The 21,890-nt window shown below is 37.6% G+C and overlaps 1 protein-coding gene across 1 annotated transcript in view; it reads right to left on the reverse strand.

The window, feature by feature from the left end:
- MCM6 (minichromosome maintenance complex component 6) overlaps nt 1–21,890 on the reverse strand; it is a 36,316-nt gene that overhangs the window by 2,278 nt on the left and 12,148 nt on the right. The window contains exons 7-16 of the mRNA XM_059166736.1: nt 21,405–21,555; nt 18,855–18,996; nt 13,226–13,367; nt 12,405–12,512; nt 11,252–11,407; nt 8,547–8,675; nt 7,106–7,267; nt 5,320–5,455; nt 4,112–4,267; nt 1,762–1,901 (exon numbers count right to left, since the gene is read on the reverse strand). Coding sequence (XP_059022719.1) covers nt 1,762–1,901; nt 4,112–4,267; nt 5,320–5,455; nt 7,106–7,267; nt 8,547–8,675; nt 11,252–11,407; nt 12,405–12,512; nt 13,226–13,367; nt 18,855–18,996; nt 21,405–21,555 — 1,422 coding nt within the window. The remainder of the gene's footprint in view (nt 1–1,761; nt 1,902–4,111; nt 4,268–5,319; nt 5,456–7,105; nt 7,268–8,546; nt 8,676–11,251; nt 11,408–12,404; nt 12,513–13,225; nt 13,368–18,854; nt 18,997–21,404; nt 21,556–21,890) is intronic.

A 21,890-nucleotide genomic window follows, 5' to 3' on the forward strand; every position in this document is an offset into this window, starting at 1 on the left:
AGGAAGCAAGATTAGGGATTGCTACTAAGGAGGCTCTTATTCTGACAGCCCAGGCAAGAATCACCTCTTTGAGGAGGTAACATACGAGCAGACATCAGAATGGAAGAGGGGATCTGGGTAAAGAGACAAAGGACAAGTGAAATGTCTTCATGTTTGGTGTGTCTAAGAATAGCGACAAGGCCACCACCCCTGAGGAGCAACAGGAAGAGTCCTATGCAATGAGGTGAACAGGGGATTTGATTGTGTAAGTTTTGCAGGCCATGGTACGGAGACGAGATTTTATTGTAAACATGAGGGAAGGACTGGAAGGTAGGGCCCTAAAACATTTTGATTTGTTAAAAGAGCTGTCTGGCTGCTGGACACGGAGCCACTAAACAGGAGGACAGTTAAGATGCTCCTGTCAAAGTCCAGGCAAAGTAGCTAAAGATGTAAAGGTGGGGAGAACAGAACACAGAATACACATAATGAAGGCAGGGCTCACACAGTTTGCTGCTAAAAGGAGAAGCTATGAGGGGAAATTGGAATCACGGATGATTCTAAGGTAGAAGGCTTAGAACAAGTAAGTAAATGGGAATCCTGCGGAGGTGGGGGGACACACAGTGAGTGTGAGATGCCTACAGTTCACAAGAAGGCAGCTGGCTAGACATCTGGAGTTTAAAGAAGAGGTTTAAGAGCTAAATCTGGGAGTCATTAGTGGATGGGTTTAAACTCACAGAACCAAATGAAATCACTCAGGTAATCAATGTAAATAGAGAAGAGGTCTGAGGACTGAAATAGCACTCCATTTAAAAAGTTACAAGATTTGAGAAAAGAGACTAAGTGGAAATAACTAGCAAGATAGGAGAAGAACCAGGAGAATATGATGACTTAGAAGGAGCAATCAAAAGTGACAAGTGTTGGGGCGCCTGGGTGGCTCAATGGGTTAAGCCGCTGCCTTCGGCTCAGGTCATGATCTCAGGGTCCTAGGATTGAATCCCACATCGGGCTCTCTGCTCAGCAGGGAGCCTGCTTCCTCTCTCTGCCTACTTGTGATCTCTCTGTCAAATAAATAAATAAAATCTTAAAAAAAAAAAAAGTGACAAGTGTTACGGACAGGCTGAATATAGAGAATGACCAACTGATGTGAGGAGGGAGGAGGTATGCCTGTAATGGTCCCATATGAGAGTGGGAGAAGTCACAGCACTGGGCAGTGCCAGTGTGAGGTTGTAAGATGTAGTAAACAACGGTCCCTTTGAGATTAGTGGTCATATATTTAAAGTAAGACATGGCCCGTGATTTGTCTGTCTTTCTCCAGATACTTTTAACTGCTCAGATGCAGTATAGTAGAAAAATTGTATTTAACCAATGCAGGGTTTTCACCAATCAAGTAAAACAGAGAGAATACAGCTTAAAGTTTGAGAAAAGAGTGATCATTGGGACAGACCACATGTAAGCTCAGTGATGTAGGAGGATATGGGGAAGAAGAAACAGTAAAGAAGAGATGGGGGTCAGAATGCTTGCAGGTTTACGGCTAAGGGAATAGAAAACATTAGTTAAAAATGCTCAGTAAGATCCGAATTCCACCTTCCCAGATTTAACTTAGGTTCTGCTGTTTCAGCAGAGGAAAGAAGTCAATTAACCGCTGTAAATTCTCTTTTTTAACAACTCATAATTTTGACTAGATCCCAAGAACACACAAAAAATGAACATTTATGAACCAGAGGTATAAGGCATGGACTCCCGCCCTCATTAATAATCACGCAAGAGTAGTTCTGTACATACATAGTGGGTGAGTCGATGAATGACTTTCTCTATGATTCTCTTTTTATTTATAAGTTCCTCTTCAGAATCTATTTCTGATTCGATTTCCTTCAAGTACCAGTTAACAAGCTCACTCCTCTTTAATGCCGACTCATCCTCTTCTGCAACAAAAAATACATTTCAAAAGGATTAAATTTTCCTTCTAGCAAGCTATATTGCCAATCTGTAGGGTTTGCATATACAAGATAATGTACAGATTAGATAACCATCAACCTGTCAGAAAGCGTATCTGCTAAAGTAGGATTTGCAATGTTTCAGCATAAGCTTGAAATAACCTGTCATATTACTTGTATTAAATTATGCTTCACTTTATCCTGAGGGAAAAAATCTAATAAAATAGAGATCATAAGAAACAAGTTTCTAAAAGCTATTAGGATTTCAAACTATGAACGTGTTTCCTTCACCTTATGCTTCATCACCCATGCGAACGTTTGCCAATAGCAGCTGAAAGCATAAATTAGCAACAGCAACAAAACTTCTTAAACATAACTCTTCCTTTTGGAACAAGGAAGACTTTATGCAGCTGGGATCAGCCAAGAAATGTACTCAAAATAAAAAACTACCAATTTATTTCAGCAAGGTCTATCTACATTGGATGACTGTCTACTTAAGAGTTCAAAGCAGAACTTAAATGTCATAAGAAAAGCTGGAACTTGGATAATATAACTACTATAGAAACGAAGTATAATAAAAGAAAACTACTTAGTCTTGACTCTAGTGATTGCTAATAAAATATAAAATCAAGACAAGAAAATTCCAGCTTTACTGACAATGCCTTTGAAAAGTTTTACTATGCATGTACTGAAATTTCATTATCTAAATGTTCTTGTTAAGTGACCTTCTTGGTTTAAAGTTGTGTTCCCTGTACAGGGAACCTGTACAGGGTGGCTTAGATCAGTCCCACATCCCCACATCGGGCTTCCTGCTCAGTGGGGAGTCTGCATCTACCTCTGCCTCTCCCCCCAGCTTGCGCTTGTGTTCTCTCTTGCAAAGATAAGTTAATAAAATCTTAAAAAAAAAAAAGTTGTGCTCCCTGTGCTAGACTAGAAAAGAGCTGCCCACCTGAAGACTGAGAATTCATAACTTACTTGACTGGGTGAACAGTATCTTTTTTTTTTTTTTTTTTAAAAGGAAGACCTAGCAGAATTTGTCTGTGGAATGCATATAGTGTCCGGGTGCTAACCATATCTGTTTGATTAATGGTTTGCCATGTTTAAAATTCAGTTGCATGGTAAGGAGAAAAATGAAATACAATGTGAACACGAGAAGATGTGAACTCCCAAATGTTTTCATGTGAGAAGAGGGTAGGGCTAACACCTGTCTGTCCCAGTGGCTCTTCACTGCCTTCTCTCTTTCCTCCCACTGGCCTACAATTCCAAGGAAACAAGGGCAAAAACTACAGGGCTCAAACCTTTAGTAAGACAATCTCTACTGTTCTCTTCTTCCATCACAGGCAGGATACTGAGGAGAGTATACGTAGGGAAGACAGCATTTTAAGTAAGAACTACCTGATGGCTAACCACCAAATGAAAAGTTTAAGTTCAGCCTCTTGATTTCATCACTTTCCCTTCTGCCTGGGGATTAATGATAGGCATGTTAGAAAAGCATAGTAAAACAGTCAGGGTAGGAAGTGTACTAGGGCGCCTGGTTGGCTCAGTGGGTTGTCTCTGCTTCGGCTTGGGTCATGATCTTGGGGTCCTGGGATCGAGCCCCGCATCGGGCTCTCTGCTCAGTGGGGAGCCTGCTTCCTCCTCTCTCTTCCCCCTCCTTCCTCCCTGCCTACTTATGATCTCTTTCTCTGTCAAATAAATAAAATCTTAAAAAAAAAAAGGAAGCGTTCTAGTTTCAGATATCACACTTTACCTATGGAGAAACAAGGATTTTACTTACTTCATTTTTAGTAGAAAATAACTGGCTAATATGGTCCTTTCAGTTCAATTACTTGCCTATGAAATATAAATAACCTAGAGTCCATCCATTTGAAGTAAAGTTATTCTAAGGAGCACTGATTTTGCATCTGTATAAACATTTGCTAAGTGCTTCTTTACATATTATCAGATCCCAACTTCTGCTTCCCAAAAATATTAAAATGGGCCAAGAACATTAAACAAATGACCTTTATCTGACAATGAACCTATGGGTAAATGTTCAGACTGTCAGATATAATGATATCCCAAAGATTTTCTTTGCCAAAATGAGCTTGTATAACAATTTATTATCTGACAAAACAAATCTTTAGCAAGAGAATTGGTTTATGCAAATAAAACTTACATAACGACTGAGGATGTGCACACACTAGGTAGAGCCTTACCTTCCTCCATCTTCCTGAGGTGAAGCACAATTAGGTTAGAGATTCGGCAGTATTCAGGGAAGCTCAGCCTTAAGGATGCTTTAGGAACCAAATCCTGGTTTATGTCTTCACTGTGGCCATTGATTCCATTCACAGGAGCAGGGCTGTCAACATGACCTAAGTGAAATTATCAACCATCTGAATCTTGTTTTTGTGCCTCCAACACTCCCCTCTCAAATGTTTATAAGTATATTACATCTGTTTTAATAATAACTTCTAAACAAGCATATAGTTATACTTAGTATTTAGTAATTCTACAAATAAATTAGAAGCAAATTTGTAAATGTTACTAGTGAAGACAAAACTAATTTGGAAGGGGTTGCTTAGGTGGCTTAGTCGGTTAAACGTCTGACTCTTGATTTTAGCTCAGGTCATGATCTCAGGGTGGTGAGATTGAGCCCCCATGAAGGACTCCATGTGTGCAATCTCCTTAAGATTCTCATTGTCCCGGGACGCCTGGGTGGCTCAGTTGGTTAAGCAGCTGCCTTGGGCTCGGGTCATGATCCCGGCGTCCTGGGATCGAGTCCCACATCGGGCTCCTTGCTCAGCAGGGAGCCTGCTTCTCCCTCTGCCTCTGCTGCCACTCTGCCTGTGCTCGCTCTCCCCTCTCCGATAAATAAATAAAATCTTAAAAAAAAAAAAAAAAATGGTTCTGGGGATTAGCTTTAAAAAAAAAAAAAAAAGAAAAAAAAAAAAAAAGAAAAAAAAAAAAAAAAGATTCTCACTGTCCCTCCTTCCTCCTTGTTTGGGTGCACTCTCTCCAAACAAAAACAAAAACAAAACAAAGAACAAACAAAAAAAACTAAATGGGAAGGATGGCAGATATAAAGATTTCATGATCTAAAAGTTCATTTGCAATATTATACACAAAATTTAAAAACCTGGTATTTGTCTGGTCCAGTGTACTCAAGAACAAGTGTTTAATTCAAAAGCAAAATAACAATAAATAAAGCTGGGGAATTAGGTCCACTCTCACCATTTTGGTGTATTTTCTTTCAGTCTTTCAAGCATATATATTTTATATTAACTATTTAATTGTATTTTACTTTGTAAGCAGTATAATTCAATATCCATTTTTCCCCCTTTTGCTATACAACAAGTATATTTTACCATAACATCTCAGAGAACACTTTGGTCCCTAACTCCGGAACAGTAAATAAGAGTCTCACCATTGATACCATCTGGGCTCTCATCTACCTCCATCTGGGCCTCTTCTTCTTGATCTAAATTAACATCAGGTGTTTCTACTCGGATGATTGACTTATTCAGTAACCTGAAAGCTTCCTTCACATGTTTTGGCTGGACCTAAACCAATCAAGAGGAGGTAAATCAAGAAAGTCAGTGTTCTTCATATACTACACAGATTTTCTCCGTACCAAATCATAGTAGCATTTTAGTTTTCTCACACACACATAAAACATGAGTTAACACCATAAATTCACCAGAATGGCTTAAAAAGACTAGTAATATACAGTATTGAAAAGAATGTAGAACAACTTTCATTCACTGCTGGTGGGAACGCAAATTGATACAACCACTATGGAAGCATTTTGGCAGTCTTTACTGAACTGAACACACGTACGACCTATAACAATTCTACTTCTAGGTGTATACCCAATAGAAATGTACACACACCTGTATATCATATAGACCCAAAGACATGTATATCCCACTAGAACCCAAATCGGAAACTATCCAAACATCCATTAACAAAAGAATAGGTGAATCATTGTGACATACTGACGGAATATTACACAGCAATGAAAATGGGCAAACTACTTCTACACAAAACCTGGATGACATCTTACAGTGTTAATGCTGTAAGGGGGGACATATTCTATGACTGTGCTTAAATAAAGTAATGGTTATCCTTAAATCCTCAAATATATGGTCAAATTATTTTTGACAACAGTGTTAAGACCACTCCTTGGGGAAAGCAGTCTCTTCAAAAAAAATGATACTGGGGAAACTGGATATCTTATATAAAAGAATGAAGTTAGACCCCTACTTTATATCACATAAAAAGTTAACTCAAAACAGAATGAAGACCTAAAACTATAAAACATATGTGAGAAAACACAGGAAAAAAAGCCTCAGGACATCGGATTTGATAGTGGTGTCAAAAGAACAGTCAACAAAAGGGAAAAATGACAAAGGAAATAATATACAATTCAAAAACTTCTGAGCATCAAGATAATCAACAGAGTAAAAAAGGCAACCTACAGAATGGGGTAAAATATCTGCATGTTAGATATCTGATAAGGGATTAATATCTAAAACATATAAATACCCATGTTCATTGCAGTATTCACAAAAGTCAAGAGGTGGAAGTGACCCTAATGTCCACTGATGGATCAATGGATAAATAAAATATGGTACACAGGTACTTTTATTCTCTGGGATTATGTTCCAGACCGCAGGGGATCCCTAAACTACAGGTAGTATTTAACCTTACTTAAACTGTTTTTTTTTTCCTGTCCATACATACCTATGATAAAGTTTAATTTATAAATTAAATTATAAATTGCAAATTAAATTAAATTAGGTACAGTAACAGCTTAACAATAATGAATAATAAAATGGAACAATTACAACAATATACTATAATGAAAGTTATGTGAATGTGGTCTCTCTCAAAATAACTTACTACACTGTACTCACCCTTCCTGTGATGTGATGATGTAACTAGTCTTCTACTGACTTTCTGACAAAACTTCAGGAGGATCACCTACCTCTTAATGGTAACTCACCTCAATATGTACTCTATAATGTACAAAATGATTATTTCATATTAATCTAACTGTATTCAATAAATGCTTAACAGCAACTTTCAAGGGAGAAATCCTAGCATCATGTATCCTATGTGCATTCAACTGTCATACCAAAGATAAAAACGTGCTTATAAACCAACAAATCAATTGCACTTTCCTCCCATTATTAAAGTGACTTTGATACCTCGTCACAGCAGTGCATTCGAGCCATTGCTTCAGAGAGACGGATCATGCTCTCAAGCTGTCGCACTGTAATCCTCCATGAAGACTTGGTTACTCCAGAGCCATCCCTCTGGCGGAGACGTTTATACTGTTCCACAATGAAATCCTCTGACTCCTTAGAAATCTGTTTTAGAACATCCCCAAAGTCAGAGCTTTTCTACTTAATGGGAGGTGCATTAAACATAAGTTTGAGAGCCTTCCAGGTTAAGACACTCTGGAGAACTGAAAGGGTCAAACTTTGAAGTCAACAAAGAATGAACACTGAAATGCATTTTATAAGAAACTAAACTAAGGACACCTGTGAATTTCATATACTAATTTTATAAACAGGAATACAACAGGGTAGTTAAGCAAATGCCATTTCTAAAAGACATAAAACAAGCTGAAGCAGTGGAATAGGATGTAATACCTTTTAAGCCCAAGATGCCAAAGCTCATTAAACAAATTAGTGCTCAAACTATTCTTGAAACTCAGTTAATTAACTTATGCTGTCTTTGGGGAAAAAGAGGTCTATACACATGCACGTACACACCAGCTGTTTCAATAAACCTTATTATTTGTTGAATAACAACAACAAAGTGAGAATACTAAAAGAATACTCAGTTTTTCAGAGTGAGGAACTCAGCCTAATTAAAGAAGCCTGCTAAGGTCACAGGACCGGTTACCACACAGTCATAGAGAACAAAAGCCGCCTTCAACAGACATGACCAATAACCCTTACTTTTAAATGTCTCATTAAGCTTCTTTCAGGACAGTGAGAATCAATCCCATATTGTGGAAAATCAGTGAAGGTGACAGATAATTAAAATCTAAAAGGAATTCCCAAAAGTTGAAGCAGACAATTGTGTAAAAACATCAAATTTTTTTTTTTGGTATTCAAAAAAAAAAATTTTTTTTTTTTTGGTATACTGTTTTAGGAAAATGTTGAAAAACACAAATGGATTATGAAGTTTACTTTTAAAATAAATGTCCTGGATCCAGTACAGATTCAATTAAATGAACTACATCAATTACTGTAAAATATTAAGCCATGTTCATCACAATGACCTAAAGGAACCCAAATTTCTCCTTAGAGAAAGATTCAAGAACATTCAGTAGACTAGTGATTTGAGCTCATGTAATTTTAAGATTCTTAGGAATAACGGCTGAAATAAAAGTATGTTCTACTTTATTTGGTTATCCAAAATTCTTCACCCATTAAAAATTTTTTATTAGCACCTAACAAGAAAAAGAAAATTATTCACATTTTTAGAAAATTTCCTCTTCTCAACTCTCTGAAGAAACATTGTTCTCAAAACAGAAAATCTCAAAAAGAAAAAAATAAGTACAGGTTCAGTTAATTTCCACAGAACCCTTTTTAATGCCCTCTTAAATACCCTATTCCAATACAAAAGGCCAGTTACCTTGGGTTTAAACTGTCTTGCAAAGAGAAGATACCTCCTGATATCATCAAGAGAATAGACACGATCAATCGAATCCTCAATTCTTGAATGCAAGTCTACTATTCGTCTGGCAATAGCATAATCTGTAACCTAATTCAGAAGAAGAAAATCACTTTGGTCAGTCACAACAATATCCACTCCAGATGATCCCTGGCATTAATAAATTACTTATAGCTAAAAACAAGCTCTAATGTGCCACTAATAGCTGTAAGTTTCTGAGCAAAGTTTGGTACCAGTTTCATTTAAAATCAAAAAGTTTAATACATACATTTGCCCCACTCTAAGAATATTCTTGAAGAAATTAACGGACTTTAAGATTTCTTGGATGCTCCATATATGCCAGATTTCTTGGATGCTCCGTATATCCACACTGTTGCCTTAAGTTTGTCAAGAAGCATTTTTTAAAGAAAAGATTTTTTTTTTTAAATTTTATTTATTTATTTATTTGACAGACAGAGATTACAAGTAGGCAGAGAGGGAGTCAGAGAGAGGAGGAAGCAGGCTCCCTGCTGAGCAGAGAGCCCGATGCGGGACTCGATCCCAGGACCCTGGGATCATGACCTGAGCCGAAGGCAGAGGCTTTAACCCACTGAGCCACCCAGGCGCCCCCCTTAAAGAAAAGATTTTATTTATTTATTTGACAGAGATCACAAGAACGCAGAGAGGCAGGCAGAAAGAGAGAGGGGGAGACAGGCTCTGCTGAGCAGAGAGCGGGGCTCGATCCCAGGACCCTGAGATACCTGAGCCAAAGGCAGAGGCTTAACCCACTGAGTGACCCAGGCGCCCCTGTCAAGAAGCATTTACTCATGTAACCCTCACAAAAATCTTATTAGGTAGGTAATATTGTCTTTATTTTACAGATAAGTTGAGGCCCAGAGAGGTAAAATAGCTTGTCTGACATCACAATACATAATGGAGCCAGGATTTGAACAGTCTAGGTTCAGAGTTCATGCTCTTAGCCACAACATTATAGAGCCACTTGTGACTATATGAAGATAATCAGAGAATTGTTATTAACATAAAAAAAAGGGGCACCTAGGTGGCCCAGTTGGCTAAGTGTCTGCCTCTAGCTGAGGTCATGATCTCAGGGTCCTTGGATCAAGTCCCACCTCTGGTTCCTTGCTCAGCGGGGAGACTGCTTCTCCCTCTGCTTGGTGCTCTCTCTCTCTTACAAATAAGTGAATAAAATCTTAAAAATACACACACAGACGCACTAAAAATAAGCAACTTTCTCTCTGACAGTACAAAAAAAGCACCAAATAGACATGTTAATATGTGAAATAATGGGAACATGGGTCCTACATGCACTATTCTATTTCTTGCAACTGTTTTGTAAGTTTGAAATTATTTTCCATTAAAAAGTTTAAAAGCGGGGCGCCTGGGTGGCTCAGTGGGTTAAAGCCTCTGCCTTCGGCTCATGATCTCAGGGTCCTGGGATCTAGTCCCACATAGGGCTCTCTGCTCTGCTGGGACCCTGCTTCTCTCTGCCTGTGATCTCTGTCAAATAAATAAATAAGTAAAATCTTAAAAAAAAAAAAAAAAAAGTTTAAAAACTAAATTAAAGAATCACATATAAACAAAAATATATGAAAATCAGACAACGCTCCGCTATGAGGGTAGAGATGGGGAAGGAGGAGGACTGGGTTAAATATTTACATGGACTTGTGAAGGGAAAAAAAACATAAAAAACTAAAGATCCCCAAACATTCAGATAATGGAATACAGCTTTTATTTAGATAATAAAGTTTCGCTTTAAGCAAGAGGTAATCATTTTGTCTAATCTACTGCAGGACTTTCGTGCTCAGTGATTAACAGTATAGCCCATAATGTTAGCTTCCATATAATGTCATTTTGTACTTCTGTGCACATCTGAGCTGTGCAATGTGGCTAAATATTTAAGTCTAGGTATAATTAACTTTAATAACTAACCAAGTAAATCCACAAGTTTATAGCTAACCTTAATACATTCAAGAACTGGATAGGAAGATATAGGAAGATAAATGACTCATTTGTCATTTTTTTGTCATTTGTCATTGATTTGGTGGAAAAAATTTCTTTGGTATCCCAATTTTTTCTAAGCTTACTTAAAAACAAACAAACAAACAAAAAACCAGAAAAAACCAACACCCAACCAAAAAAATCCCTCTAAAAATCTTTAGGAGTCTGGGAGTTAACTGTAATATGTTTCCTTTCATCTCTTAAGAATTAACAAAAAAAAAACAGAGGTGCCTGGGTGGTTCAATCGGTTGAATGTCTGCCTTTAGCTCAGGTCATGATCCCAGGGTCCTGGGATTGAGCCCTGCATTGGGCTCCCTGCTTGGCAGGGAGCCTGCTTCTCCCTCCCCTGCTCCCCCCTACTTGTGGTCTCTCTGTCAAATAAATAAACAAAATCGTTTAAAAATAAATAAATAAATAAAAAACAGTAGCAAAAACAACAAAAAACTCCATATTCCTTAACACAATTAAGTGGAACCAGCAATTAAAGTGACTTTATTTTGATGTGCTTAATAAACATTTTGCCCAATCTTGTGCCATTCTGAGAGAAATGAAAGTCAGTGCGAATATATGCACCAGCTGTTCGAGAGTACATCCTACAGTCTTGTCTCCTTCAATTAATCAAGCTGGAAATAACAAAGGAAGCCAACAGTGACAGTTCACACAGTTACCTCATTGCATTCATCCACAAGTATAAAGAAGAGATCAAATCGGGACATGATGGGAGCTGACAAATTTATATTTTGTTTCAAAGATTTTGATCTGTCATAATGCCCACCAATTGGATTTGCTGCTGCCAAAATGGATGTCCTGGCATTCAGAGTAGCCTGACCACAAAAGAAATCATTGTTAAAGGTTTAAAAAGGCATCTGGGAATGGCCAATAAACACAAGACAAAATGCTCAATCTTACTCATAATTAACTAAATGCAAACCAAAATATTAAGGCATCATTTTTCACTTACTGAATCATCAAAACTAAAGTCTGATTATGTATAGCAAACAGATACTCCCATATTAATGGTGGTGATACCACACACACACACTCGTTAAGCCAGCGATCTGTTAGGAATTTATCTTGCAGCTAAGTACAGGAAAATGCATGTTCAAGGATGTTTACTACAATATGGCTTATAATCAAAAGGCGGAAAATGACCAGGAGTCTAGTAAACCTAATGAACCAAACTGGGGTACAGAGATTTGAAAACCATGTGGTAACATAAATACTAAATGGATAGAAAGGTCGCCAAAATAAAACTATGAACCTAAATGAGCAAAGAACTAATTTACATGTATTATGCCTACTTATGTACGAAAAATTTCTGCAAGTGCCGTAACTTCTGAACATTTATTGGTGACAGGAGCTGTAGGGGAAGATTTCACCCTTTAATTTATATTTTTTTTCCACTGCTTAAATTTTCCTTACCTATTTGAATGCATTACTTTTATTTAAGAAGTTTGGTTCCTAAGTTGGTTAAAATACTGTACTTATTATTTTCATTTAAATAATCTACTGACTTTGATTATTTTTTGTTGCAATTGGAAGCACACATTATCAAAGAATACAGAAGCTTGATGGAAATTCTGAGAGGTGAAGTGCTAAAAATTTCACCAATACTTTCTCTGCTTTCTGTCATAGCAACACATTTTCAAAATACCCAAAAAGTACCTATAATTTGGATTAATAATGCTCAGGGCTATGTTTCCCATTTCAATGATCAACATTTCATGTTGAAATAATGCATTTTATCCAAGTGAATGTCTCTAGAACAACACTAGTCTTTAAGCCTAAGGCATGATGTAGAACAGAAGTGAACACACATACCTTCACTCCTGCTTTAGTGATGGAGATGGTCTGCTGTTCCATAGCTTCATGAATAGCAACTTGATCCCGCACATCCATCTTATCAAATTCATCAATACAACATACACCCTTGTAACCAAACAAATTAGCATAAGAAACTGCCTCTGAGATGCCAAATGGCAAACATAAACTCAAGTTTGCTACCACAGAGACCTTTTCATTCTCTAAACAACTCTAAGGTAAGTAAGTAATCTTAATTTCCTCTACTAGAGTAGGATAGTTCGACAGATTCCAGAGCTAGAAGAAACCATATATGTTGACTCATTTTAACCAAGAGCAAGATTACTTATGTTCAGTTATAGTTATATATGGTTACTTATTGCATTCTTATTCAACATCAAAACCTTGTGTAAATCTCTGGGTCAAATATTCTGGCACCTGAGCATTGATTTTAGACTGGGGTAGTGAAGGGTAAAGTTGGAACATAAAGTCTATAAACATAGAGGTATAGCCTATATGCCTTTACAGATCTAACAGATCTATGTCAAATACATGTAAAATGCAAGAAACATACCCATAAAGGTGTCATGGTCTGGAAAGGAACAAATGCTGGGAACTATTAGTCACAGCAAACACAGGCTCAGGGCAGGTGATACATTCCAGAGCCCAGGAAGTAATTAATGATGACAATCTCAATTAAATTCAAGATTAATGAAATTATGAATCATTTACTAAAATGTTTTCTTTTTAAGGGTATCTCTTTAATAGAAAGTTACAGCCCTTTTTGATAGCATAGGGACTATTCTGATTTCTTTATAACCCAAAGTATAAAAGATTCTTACATTATCAGCCAACATCAAAGCTCCAGCTTCAATAACAAATTCATGAGATTCTTCATCTCTTACAACAGCTGCTGTTAAGCCAGCAGCACTGGATGCTTTGCCACTGGTGTAGACAGCTCTGGGACTGAACTCCTCCACATGCCTGTTCAAAGTTATCATATTCATTAACACATGATTATAAGCGTCCTTTCTAGAAATGTCAGCCAACAAGCTTATGTCAATCAAAAATTTAAATTTCTTAAAGAACATCTGAGAGAGGTATTAAACATAATCAATTCATAAAGATATATATATCACAGACTAAACAGAAAGCCTTATATCTCCTTTGGTCTTTTAAATCAACTTAAATACATTCCTGTCAAATGGAAGATGAAGTTCATACACAACAAGAACATCATTTTAAAAGAAGTCTTTAATAATAAAGTTTGGCAGGGTGCCTGGGTGGCTCAGTGGGTTAAAGCCTCTGCCTTCAGCTCAGGTCATGATCCCAGGGTCCTGGGATCGAGCCCCACATTGGGCTCTCTGCTTAGCAAGGAGCTTGCTTCCTCCTCTCTCTCTGCCTGCCTCTCTGCCTACTTGTGATATGTCAAATAAATAAATAAAATCTTAAAAAAAAAAAAAAAGTTTGACAACAATAATCTGTTAGAAGGCCTTCCACTTAAAAAACAAGAGGGCGCCTGGGTGGCTCAGTGGGTTAAGCCTCTGCCTTTGCCTCAGGTTATGATCTCAGGATCCTGGGATCAAGGTCCGTATTGGGCTCTCTGCTCAGCGAGGAGCCTGCTTACCCCCAACTTTCTCTCTGCCTGCCTCTCTGCCTACTTGTGATCTCTCTCTCTCTGTCAAATAAATAAATAAAATCTTTTTTTTTTTTTTAAAGATTTTATTTATTTATTTGACAGAGAGAGATCACAAGTAGGCAGAGAGGCAGAGAGAGAGAGAGAGAGAGGAGGAAGCAGGCTCCCCGCCGAGCAGAGAGCCCGATTTGGCACTCGATCCCGGGACCCTGAGACCATGACCCGAGCCGAAGGCAGCGGCTTAACCACTGAGCCACCCAGGCGCCCCTAATAAATAAAATCTTAAAAAAAAAAAAAAAAGAGAGAGATATTTAAAAAACAAAACAAGGGCGCCTGGGTGACTCAGTGGGTTAAGGCCTCTGCCTTTGGCTCAGGTCATGATCCCAGTTCCTGGGATCGAGCCCCACATCAGGCTCTCTGCTCAGCAGGGAGCTTGCTTCCCTTCCTCTCTCTCTGCCTACTTGTGATCTCTGCCAAATAAATAAACAAATAAACAAAAAATCTAAAAAACAAAACAAGACAAAACTGTACCTGAAATTTATTCCAAAGTAATGGGTTGGTTTAAGATCTAAAAATCAACACTATGCTGTATCAACAGAATAAAGGATAAGAAGGATCTCAACAGATGCAGAAAAAGCATGTGACAAAATCCAACACCTCTTATAATAAAAAGTCAACAAACTATAAATAGAAGAGTATTTCCCACAAGTTAATAAGGGCATCTTTGAAAACCCACAGCTAACATCATACTTAATGGTAACGGGATGAATTCTTTCTCCCTAAGTTCAGGAACAAGATACAGATGTTCACTCTTGTGATTTCTGCAATATTATACTTGAAAAGTCTAGCTGGGGCAATTAGGGAAAAAAAAACAAAAACAAAAGGCACCTATATTTGAAAGGAAGAATAACTATCACTATTCCCAGATAACATGACCTTGTAGGTAAAAAAAAAAACCCTATGGAATCCACTAAAACAATAAATAAGTACTGGTGCAAGGTTGCAAGATAAAGATCCACAATCTATTGTATTTCTATACACCTGCAATGAAGAAGCCAAAAATGAAAATAAGAAAATGGTTCTATTTACAATAGCATGAAAAAGAATACTTGTGAACAGATTTAAAGAAGCACTAGCTTATACTGTGAACACTACAAAACACTGTTGAAAAAAATTTAAAAACCTAAATAAATGGAAAGAGATCACATGTTCATGGATCAAAAGACTTAAAATTGTTAAAAAGACAATATACCTCAAATTGATCTACAGATTAATGCAATCACTTAATATCACAACTGGCTTCTTTGTAGAAACTGACAAAGTGGATCCTACAATTCATGTAGGGAGCACCTGAGTGGCTCAGCTGGTTGGGTGTCTGGTTCTTGATTTCAGCTTGGGTCAAGATCTCAGGGTTGTGAGATCGAGCCCCACACTGGGCTCCAATCTGGGTGTGAAGCCATCTTGGGATTCTTTTTCTCTCTCTCCCTCTGCTCCTCCCCCTGCCACTCTTGTGCGTTCCCTCTAAAACAAACTAAAAAATACTGGATATCCACATGCAAAAGAATAAAGTCCCCTACCTCATACGATGTAAAAAATTAACTCAAAATGGATCAAGGACCTAATTTATTTGTTTGTTTTTTATCTGAGAGAGAGTGAGATAGAACAGTAGCGGGTGCAGGAGCAGAGGGAGAGGGAGAAGCGGACTACCCATGGAGCACAGAGCCTGATGTGGTGCTGAACCCAAGACTTCAGGATCATAACCGGAGACGAATGTAGATGCTTAACCAACTAAGCCACCCAGGCACCTAAAGGACCTAAATTTTAAGAGCTCAAATGATCCCAAAGAACTGCAAACAGAGACTTCAACAGATACATGCACATCAATGTTCACAGCAGTCTTATTCACAAATGTCCATCAATGGATGAAGAGATAAAACAAAAGGTGGTAAATCCATACAAGCAATTATTATTCACTTTTGTAAAAGAAAGGAATTCTAAGACATTCTACAACATGGATGGCCCCTGAATATTATGCTAAGTGAAATAAACCAGTCACAAAAGGACAAATAGTATATGATTCCATGTATACGAGAGATCTAGAACAATCAAATTTAGAGACAGAAAGGATGGTGGTTGCTAAGGGCTGGGACTGGGATGAATGTGAAGTTACTGTTTATTTATTTAAAATGTTACTGCGATGATCTGGGATCTCATCCTTTTTCCTATTTTTAAAGATTTTTATTTATTTGACAGAGAGAGATCACAAGTAGGCAGAGAGGCAAGCAGAGGCAGGGTGGGGGGGTGGAGCAGGTTCCGTGCTGAGCAGAGAGCCGGATGCAGGTCTCGATCCCAGGACTCTGAGATCATGACCTGAGCTGAAGGTATAGGCTTAACCCAATGAACCACCCAGGTGCCCTAAGCTACTTTTTTTTTTTTCCCAAAGTTACTTTTTTAATGCAGACTTTCAGCTTGGGAGATGAAGGAGTTCTGAAGATGAATGGTGGCGATGACTGCACAATCTGAATGTACTTAATGCCACTGAAATGTACATGTAAAAATACTTGAAATGGTAAATGTGATGTATATTTTACAATTAAAAAAAGGTGAAAACTTATATACTAATAATGTTCATAGCAGCATTGCTTATAAAAGCCAAAGTAAAAATAATCCAAATGCCCATTAACTAATAAATAGATTATTAAGTGTGGTACATACATATGAATATTAGGTAATAAAAGGACATGAAATACCAGCATGCTCCAACATGGCTGAACCTTGAATACATTATGCTAAGTAGAAGCAGCCAGTCACAATGAATCACAAAGTACATGATTACATCTACAGGAAATGTCCAGATAGATGCAAACATAGATTAGTTGTTGCCTATAGCCAGCAGGGAGAATGAAGGCTGCTAGAGGGTACAGGATTTCTTTTTGGGTAATGAATATGTTGTACACTTAGTTTGGTGATGGTCATACAACTCTATGAATATACTAAAACCACTGAATTGTATAATTTGAAGTGAATTTTATGATATGGAAATTATATTGCAATAAAAATGCAAAAAACCCACACTAGATATAAAAGGCTATTTCTTTTTTAAATTTAAAGATTTTTTTTTTTTTGACAGACAATGATCACAAGTAGGCAGAGAGCAGGCAGGAAGAGAGGGAAACAGGCTCCCCACTGAGCAGAGAGCCCAATTTGGGGCTAGATCCCAGGCCCCTGAGATCATGACCTGAGCCGAAGGCAGAGGCTTAACCCACTGAGCCATCCAGGCGCCCCCAGGACTATTATTTTCAAATCTAAAGCCTATTCCTTGATACCCGTGAAGGAAATAATATTTACTTATAAAATTCCAAACCAACTAAAAATGTTCTCAGTTCTAGAACAGTGCCACGTTACAAAATTTCTGAAACAAATAAAAGAAAAGCAGCTTGATAAAGTATGAGGAGCACAAGCTTTGCATTCAGATACATCCGCGTACAAATATTTATGGCTCAGCAGTCACGTGTTAGCCTTGAGAAGTTGGGTAATTTACTAAGTTTCAGATAAGTTGTGTTTGCTTCCCCCCAAAAGATGATTATTTTACAACCCTGTATGGGTGCTGTGAGGGTAAGATGGATATACATACACAGCACCAACACAGCAGGTGTTTCAAAACTAGTTGCTATTACTTTGACCTCTAAGTTTCTTAAAAGTTTGAAAGTAGGAGCACCTGGGTGGCTCAGTGCGTTAAACCGCTGCCTTCAGCTCAGGTCATGGTCTCAGGGTCCTGGGATCGAGCCCCACATCAGGCTCTTTGCTCAGCAGGGAGCCTGCTTCCCCCTCTCTCTCTGCCTACCTGTGATCTTCCTCTGTCAGATAAATAAATAAAATCTTAAAAAAAAAAAAAAAAAAGTTTGAAAGTAAGCAAGTATTTGCTATATAGCTTCTTAAAAATAAGCAAATAATTGCTAAAACAGTACACATGCTGGGGTTTTTTTGTTTTTAAAGATTTTATTTATTCATTTGACAGACAGAGCTCACAAGTAAGCAGAGAGGCAGGCAGAGAGAGAAGAGGAAGCAGGTTCCCAGCAGAGCAGAAAGCCCGATATGCAGCTTGATCCCAGGACCCTAGGACCATGACCTGAGCCGAAGGCAGAGGCTTAACCCACTAAGCCACCCAGGTGCCCCATTAGTACACATGCTGTTAAGGTTACCACAACGTGCCTCATCCTTACTGCACTGCAACTGGAAAGCATGTCCTATTTAAAAACCTTAAAAATGTTTGTATCCTTAGCCTCGGGAATCCCATCCTTAGGGATCTTTCCAAGGGAAACAAAAAAAAGAAAATAAATAAAAATTTATACAAATCATGATGTTCACTGTATAGCTATCCATAATCATTAAAATAAATGAAGACAGACTAGGAAAATAATTTTTAAGTTATAGTACACCAACAAAAAAACAGTGAAAATAAACATGGAAAATTATTTAGGGCAAATTAAAATTAAAAATATCTATGCTCTGATTTAGAACCATGAAAATACATATTCATGTATTCAAGGACTTACTTATACAGAGATTATACAAAGACATTATACAAGGATTAAAAGAATTCTAAATGGGATTGGGATTATAGGCAATTTTTTCCTGTACTAAAAAATTGCAAAATGTTGTCATATTCTGTTAAACAAATTAAGGTGACTTAATCTAAGCAAGAGATATTTTCAGCAGTCTTAATTTATACTCCTATTTTAGTAAAGGCACACTGACTGTATTCTTGGTAGCAGAGAAAGCCTGAAACTATACACACTGTTTTACCTAATGCACCACCTCAGGCAAACACTTACTTGAGAAACTGGCTCTTAGCTGTACTTGGGTCACCAACAATGCAAACATTTATGTCCCCTCGAAGAGAGGTTCCTTCCCCTGTTGTCTTTGGAACACCACCAAAGAGCATCAGCAAGACACCCCGTTTTACTTCATCATTGCCTAAAAAGAAAACACCAGGTATTTTTCAATATGAGGTTAAATAATTTCACAAGAACCTACAAGGCATGTTTACCAATCACGAGCTGAGAGAGCTGATGTGAAGTGTAAGACTGAATAAAAATATCTGGTGTCTAATCTTAGTTCTTGTTTTGTGAATTTAAAGCCACCTAACCACTGTCCCAATGCTCTCATCTATACCACAGATGTCACAAATGCTGATGCTCACCATCGTGGGAGCCTTTCCTTCTTTATAAGACCTACTTCCTCACAAAGCCTTTTATGATGTAGTACTTCTCAAATAACTCCATAAATAAACTATGTCCACCACAGCACACTGCACTTGCTACTTCTTTCTAACAGCAGATCTTGCTGTTGTTACCAAGAGTTTGAGGAAATAGCCCATGTTTTACGTCTTTTGCATCACCAACAGTGAATAGTGTTGAATATAAAAACATGACAAATGAACTGCTATGGATTAGATAAGATGCTGATTGTAATTTATGGCTGCTTCTACAAGCTGTTTATGAATCCAATATAAGAAAGAAATGTACAGTAAAAAAACTGGATCTTTAAAAATGTGCTGTTAAAAAACCATTTTTTCTATGCTAATTATTATGACTTTTTGTGAATTCTATCAACTAAGCACTGGGCACATTTATAAAAACCACCCCTTAAAAGCAGAAAAAAAAATCCATTCCACGAACAAAACTTCTCTGACTTATGATCTTTGAAACAAGTGTGTTGGGAGGCATCATGGTTTTTAAACAGTATACTTCTTTCATGTTTTTCACTTGAAAATAGAGCTTAAGTTTCCTCTCCTTAGAAGTGGCTGGACTTTGTAACTTGCTTCTAAAAAACATAACACACTGATGAAATGAAGGTGTGTAAATTCTGACTAGGTCCTAAGCATTTTATTTCCTCCCTGCTTTGCTCTCCTGGATGCATGATCTAGAGGAAGCCAGCTGCTCTGTTGTGAGAACACTAAAACAGCCCTATGGAAGATTTATGTGGCAAGGAACTGAGCTTCCAACTAACAACTAACACTAACAGGTTAAGTCCTTCAGCCTCATAAAACGTTCAGATGACTGCGCCTCCAGCTGATGTCTTAGCTGCATCCTCACAGAAGACTGAGTAAGAAACCACTTAGCCAGAACAACTCAACTAAGCTTCTCTCAAATTCTGACCCAGACTGTATGAGACACTATTTGTTGTTTGAAGCCACTAAGTTTTGGGGATAATTTGTTATGCACCAATAAATTTCTGGGGGGGTTGGAAGTAGAGGTAGATCAAAATCTGGACACCTACTCAATTAAGAGAGGACACTCTAAAATCCATAGGATTACTAACATAAAGGATTTCAGTTCAATTTCATTGGCCAAATATCTAAATAGAAAAAAAGTTACATTTAAATAGTTAAATATACTGGGGCGCCTGGGTGGCTCAGTGGGTTAAGCCTCTGCCTTCAGCTCAGGTCATGACCCTAGGGTCCTGTGATCGAGCCCCACATCGGGCTCTCTGCTCAGCAGGGGGCCTGCTCCCCTACTCTCTCTGCCTGCCTCTCTGCCTACTTGTGATTTCTGTCAAATAAATAAAATCTTAAAAAATAAATAAATAAATAAATAGTTAAATATGCCTAAGACAAACACCCATAACCCTATGAGTTCCTGCCGTAACTCCAATTCAGTATGAAAGATGGAAAAGTTTAGTCATATCCTTCAACACACAAAGGGGATTAAGTGATGGTGAGTAACTAGCAACCAAGAGCCAAGGAAACATAAAGGAAGATACCAGTGAAGGTATAGACACAGTACATATAACCAAAAAAATCACGAAATCTTCTTGGGGGAAAAAAAAATCAGCATATTAATCTAACATATTAAAATATACTGAAGTACAGTTCTACCCTAAAGCCAGAAAAAGAAGCCCAAGTGAACCTTTCTCTTTTTAAAAAATCATGGTAAAATACACATAAAATTTACTATGATTTTTAAGTGTACAATTTAGCAGAATTAAATACACTATGTTTTATAACCACCACCCTTATCCATCTCCAGAACTTTTCATTATCCTCAAGAGAAACTTTATCCATGAAACCCTAACTCCCCATTTCCCTCAGGTAACCTTTTCCCCCACAGGCAACCTTTCTACTTTGTGTCCTTATGAACTTGCCTATTCTTGGTACCTCATTTTAAGTGGAATCATGCAATATCTGTCCTTTCATAAATGACTTTAATACCCCTTGTAAGTCCACTAAAAAATCTTTTCATCTGATTTATGTGCTGTAAGGAATCACTTATTGCTGTTTAAAAAAAAATTTAAGTTCTAGTATAGTTAATATAATATTCCTTGCGGTTTCTTAATCATCATTTTGATTTCAAGTTTATGTCACAAATGGAAGGAACTCTTACCATGTATGGTAGGGAACAGGCTGGTACAGAGATTGTGGTACAGATTTTTATCCTGACTCATTTCAAACACTTTCTCCCACTCCTTCACAGTCATTTGGTTCTTAATGCTCTCAGCGGTCTGTTCCTCATCTCGGAGCTCTTTCCCTCCAAACTGAGGGGTGGAGAAGAAAGGAAAACATACTTGCATGGGAACAGTCAATGTAAAGTGAAACATAAAGAGCTTCACTACAAACAAAAAAATAGCCTGGGAGGTTATTCAGAGTCTGCTGATTACAAAGCTTTAAAAAAAAAAAATCCCCAAACTAGTAAGGCCTAAGTTAATCAAGATACTGAAGAGTTTGTCACTTGTCCAGTGAACTGAAAACAAAAAAGCTAACACGGTTTTAAACTGCTATCTAAATGAATCTGAATGCTCAAGAGATGACCCGTAATAAAATGTTAATCACCGATATGAACATAAAGTAACATAGTATTATATTCACCCTT

Source organism: Mustela lutreola, chromosome 3 (assembly GCF_030435805.1).
Source record: "Mustela lutreola isolate mMusLut2 chromosome 3, mMusLut2.pri, whole genome shotgun sequence".
Taxonomy (NCBI): Eukaryota; Metazoa; Chordata; class Mammalia; order Carnivora; family Mustelidae; genus Mustela; species Mustela lutreola.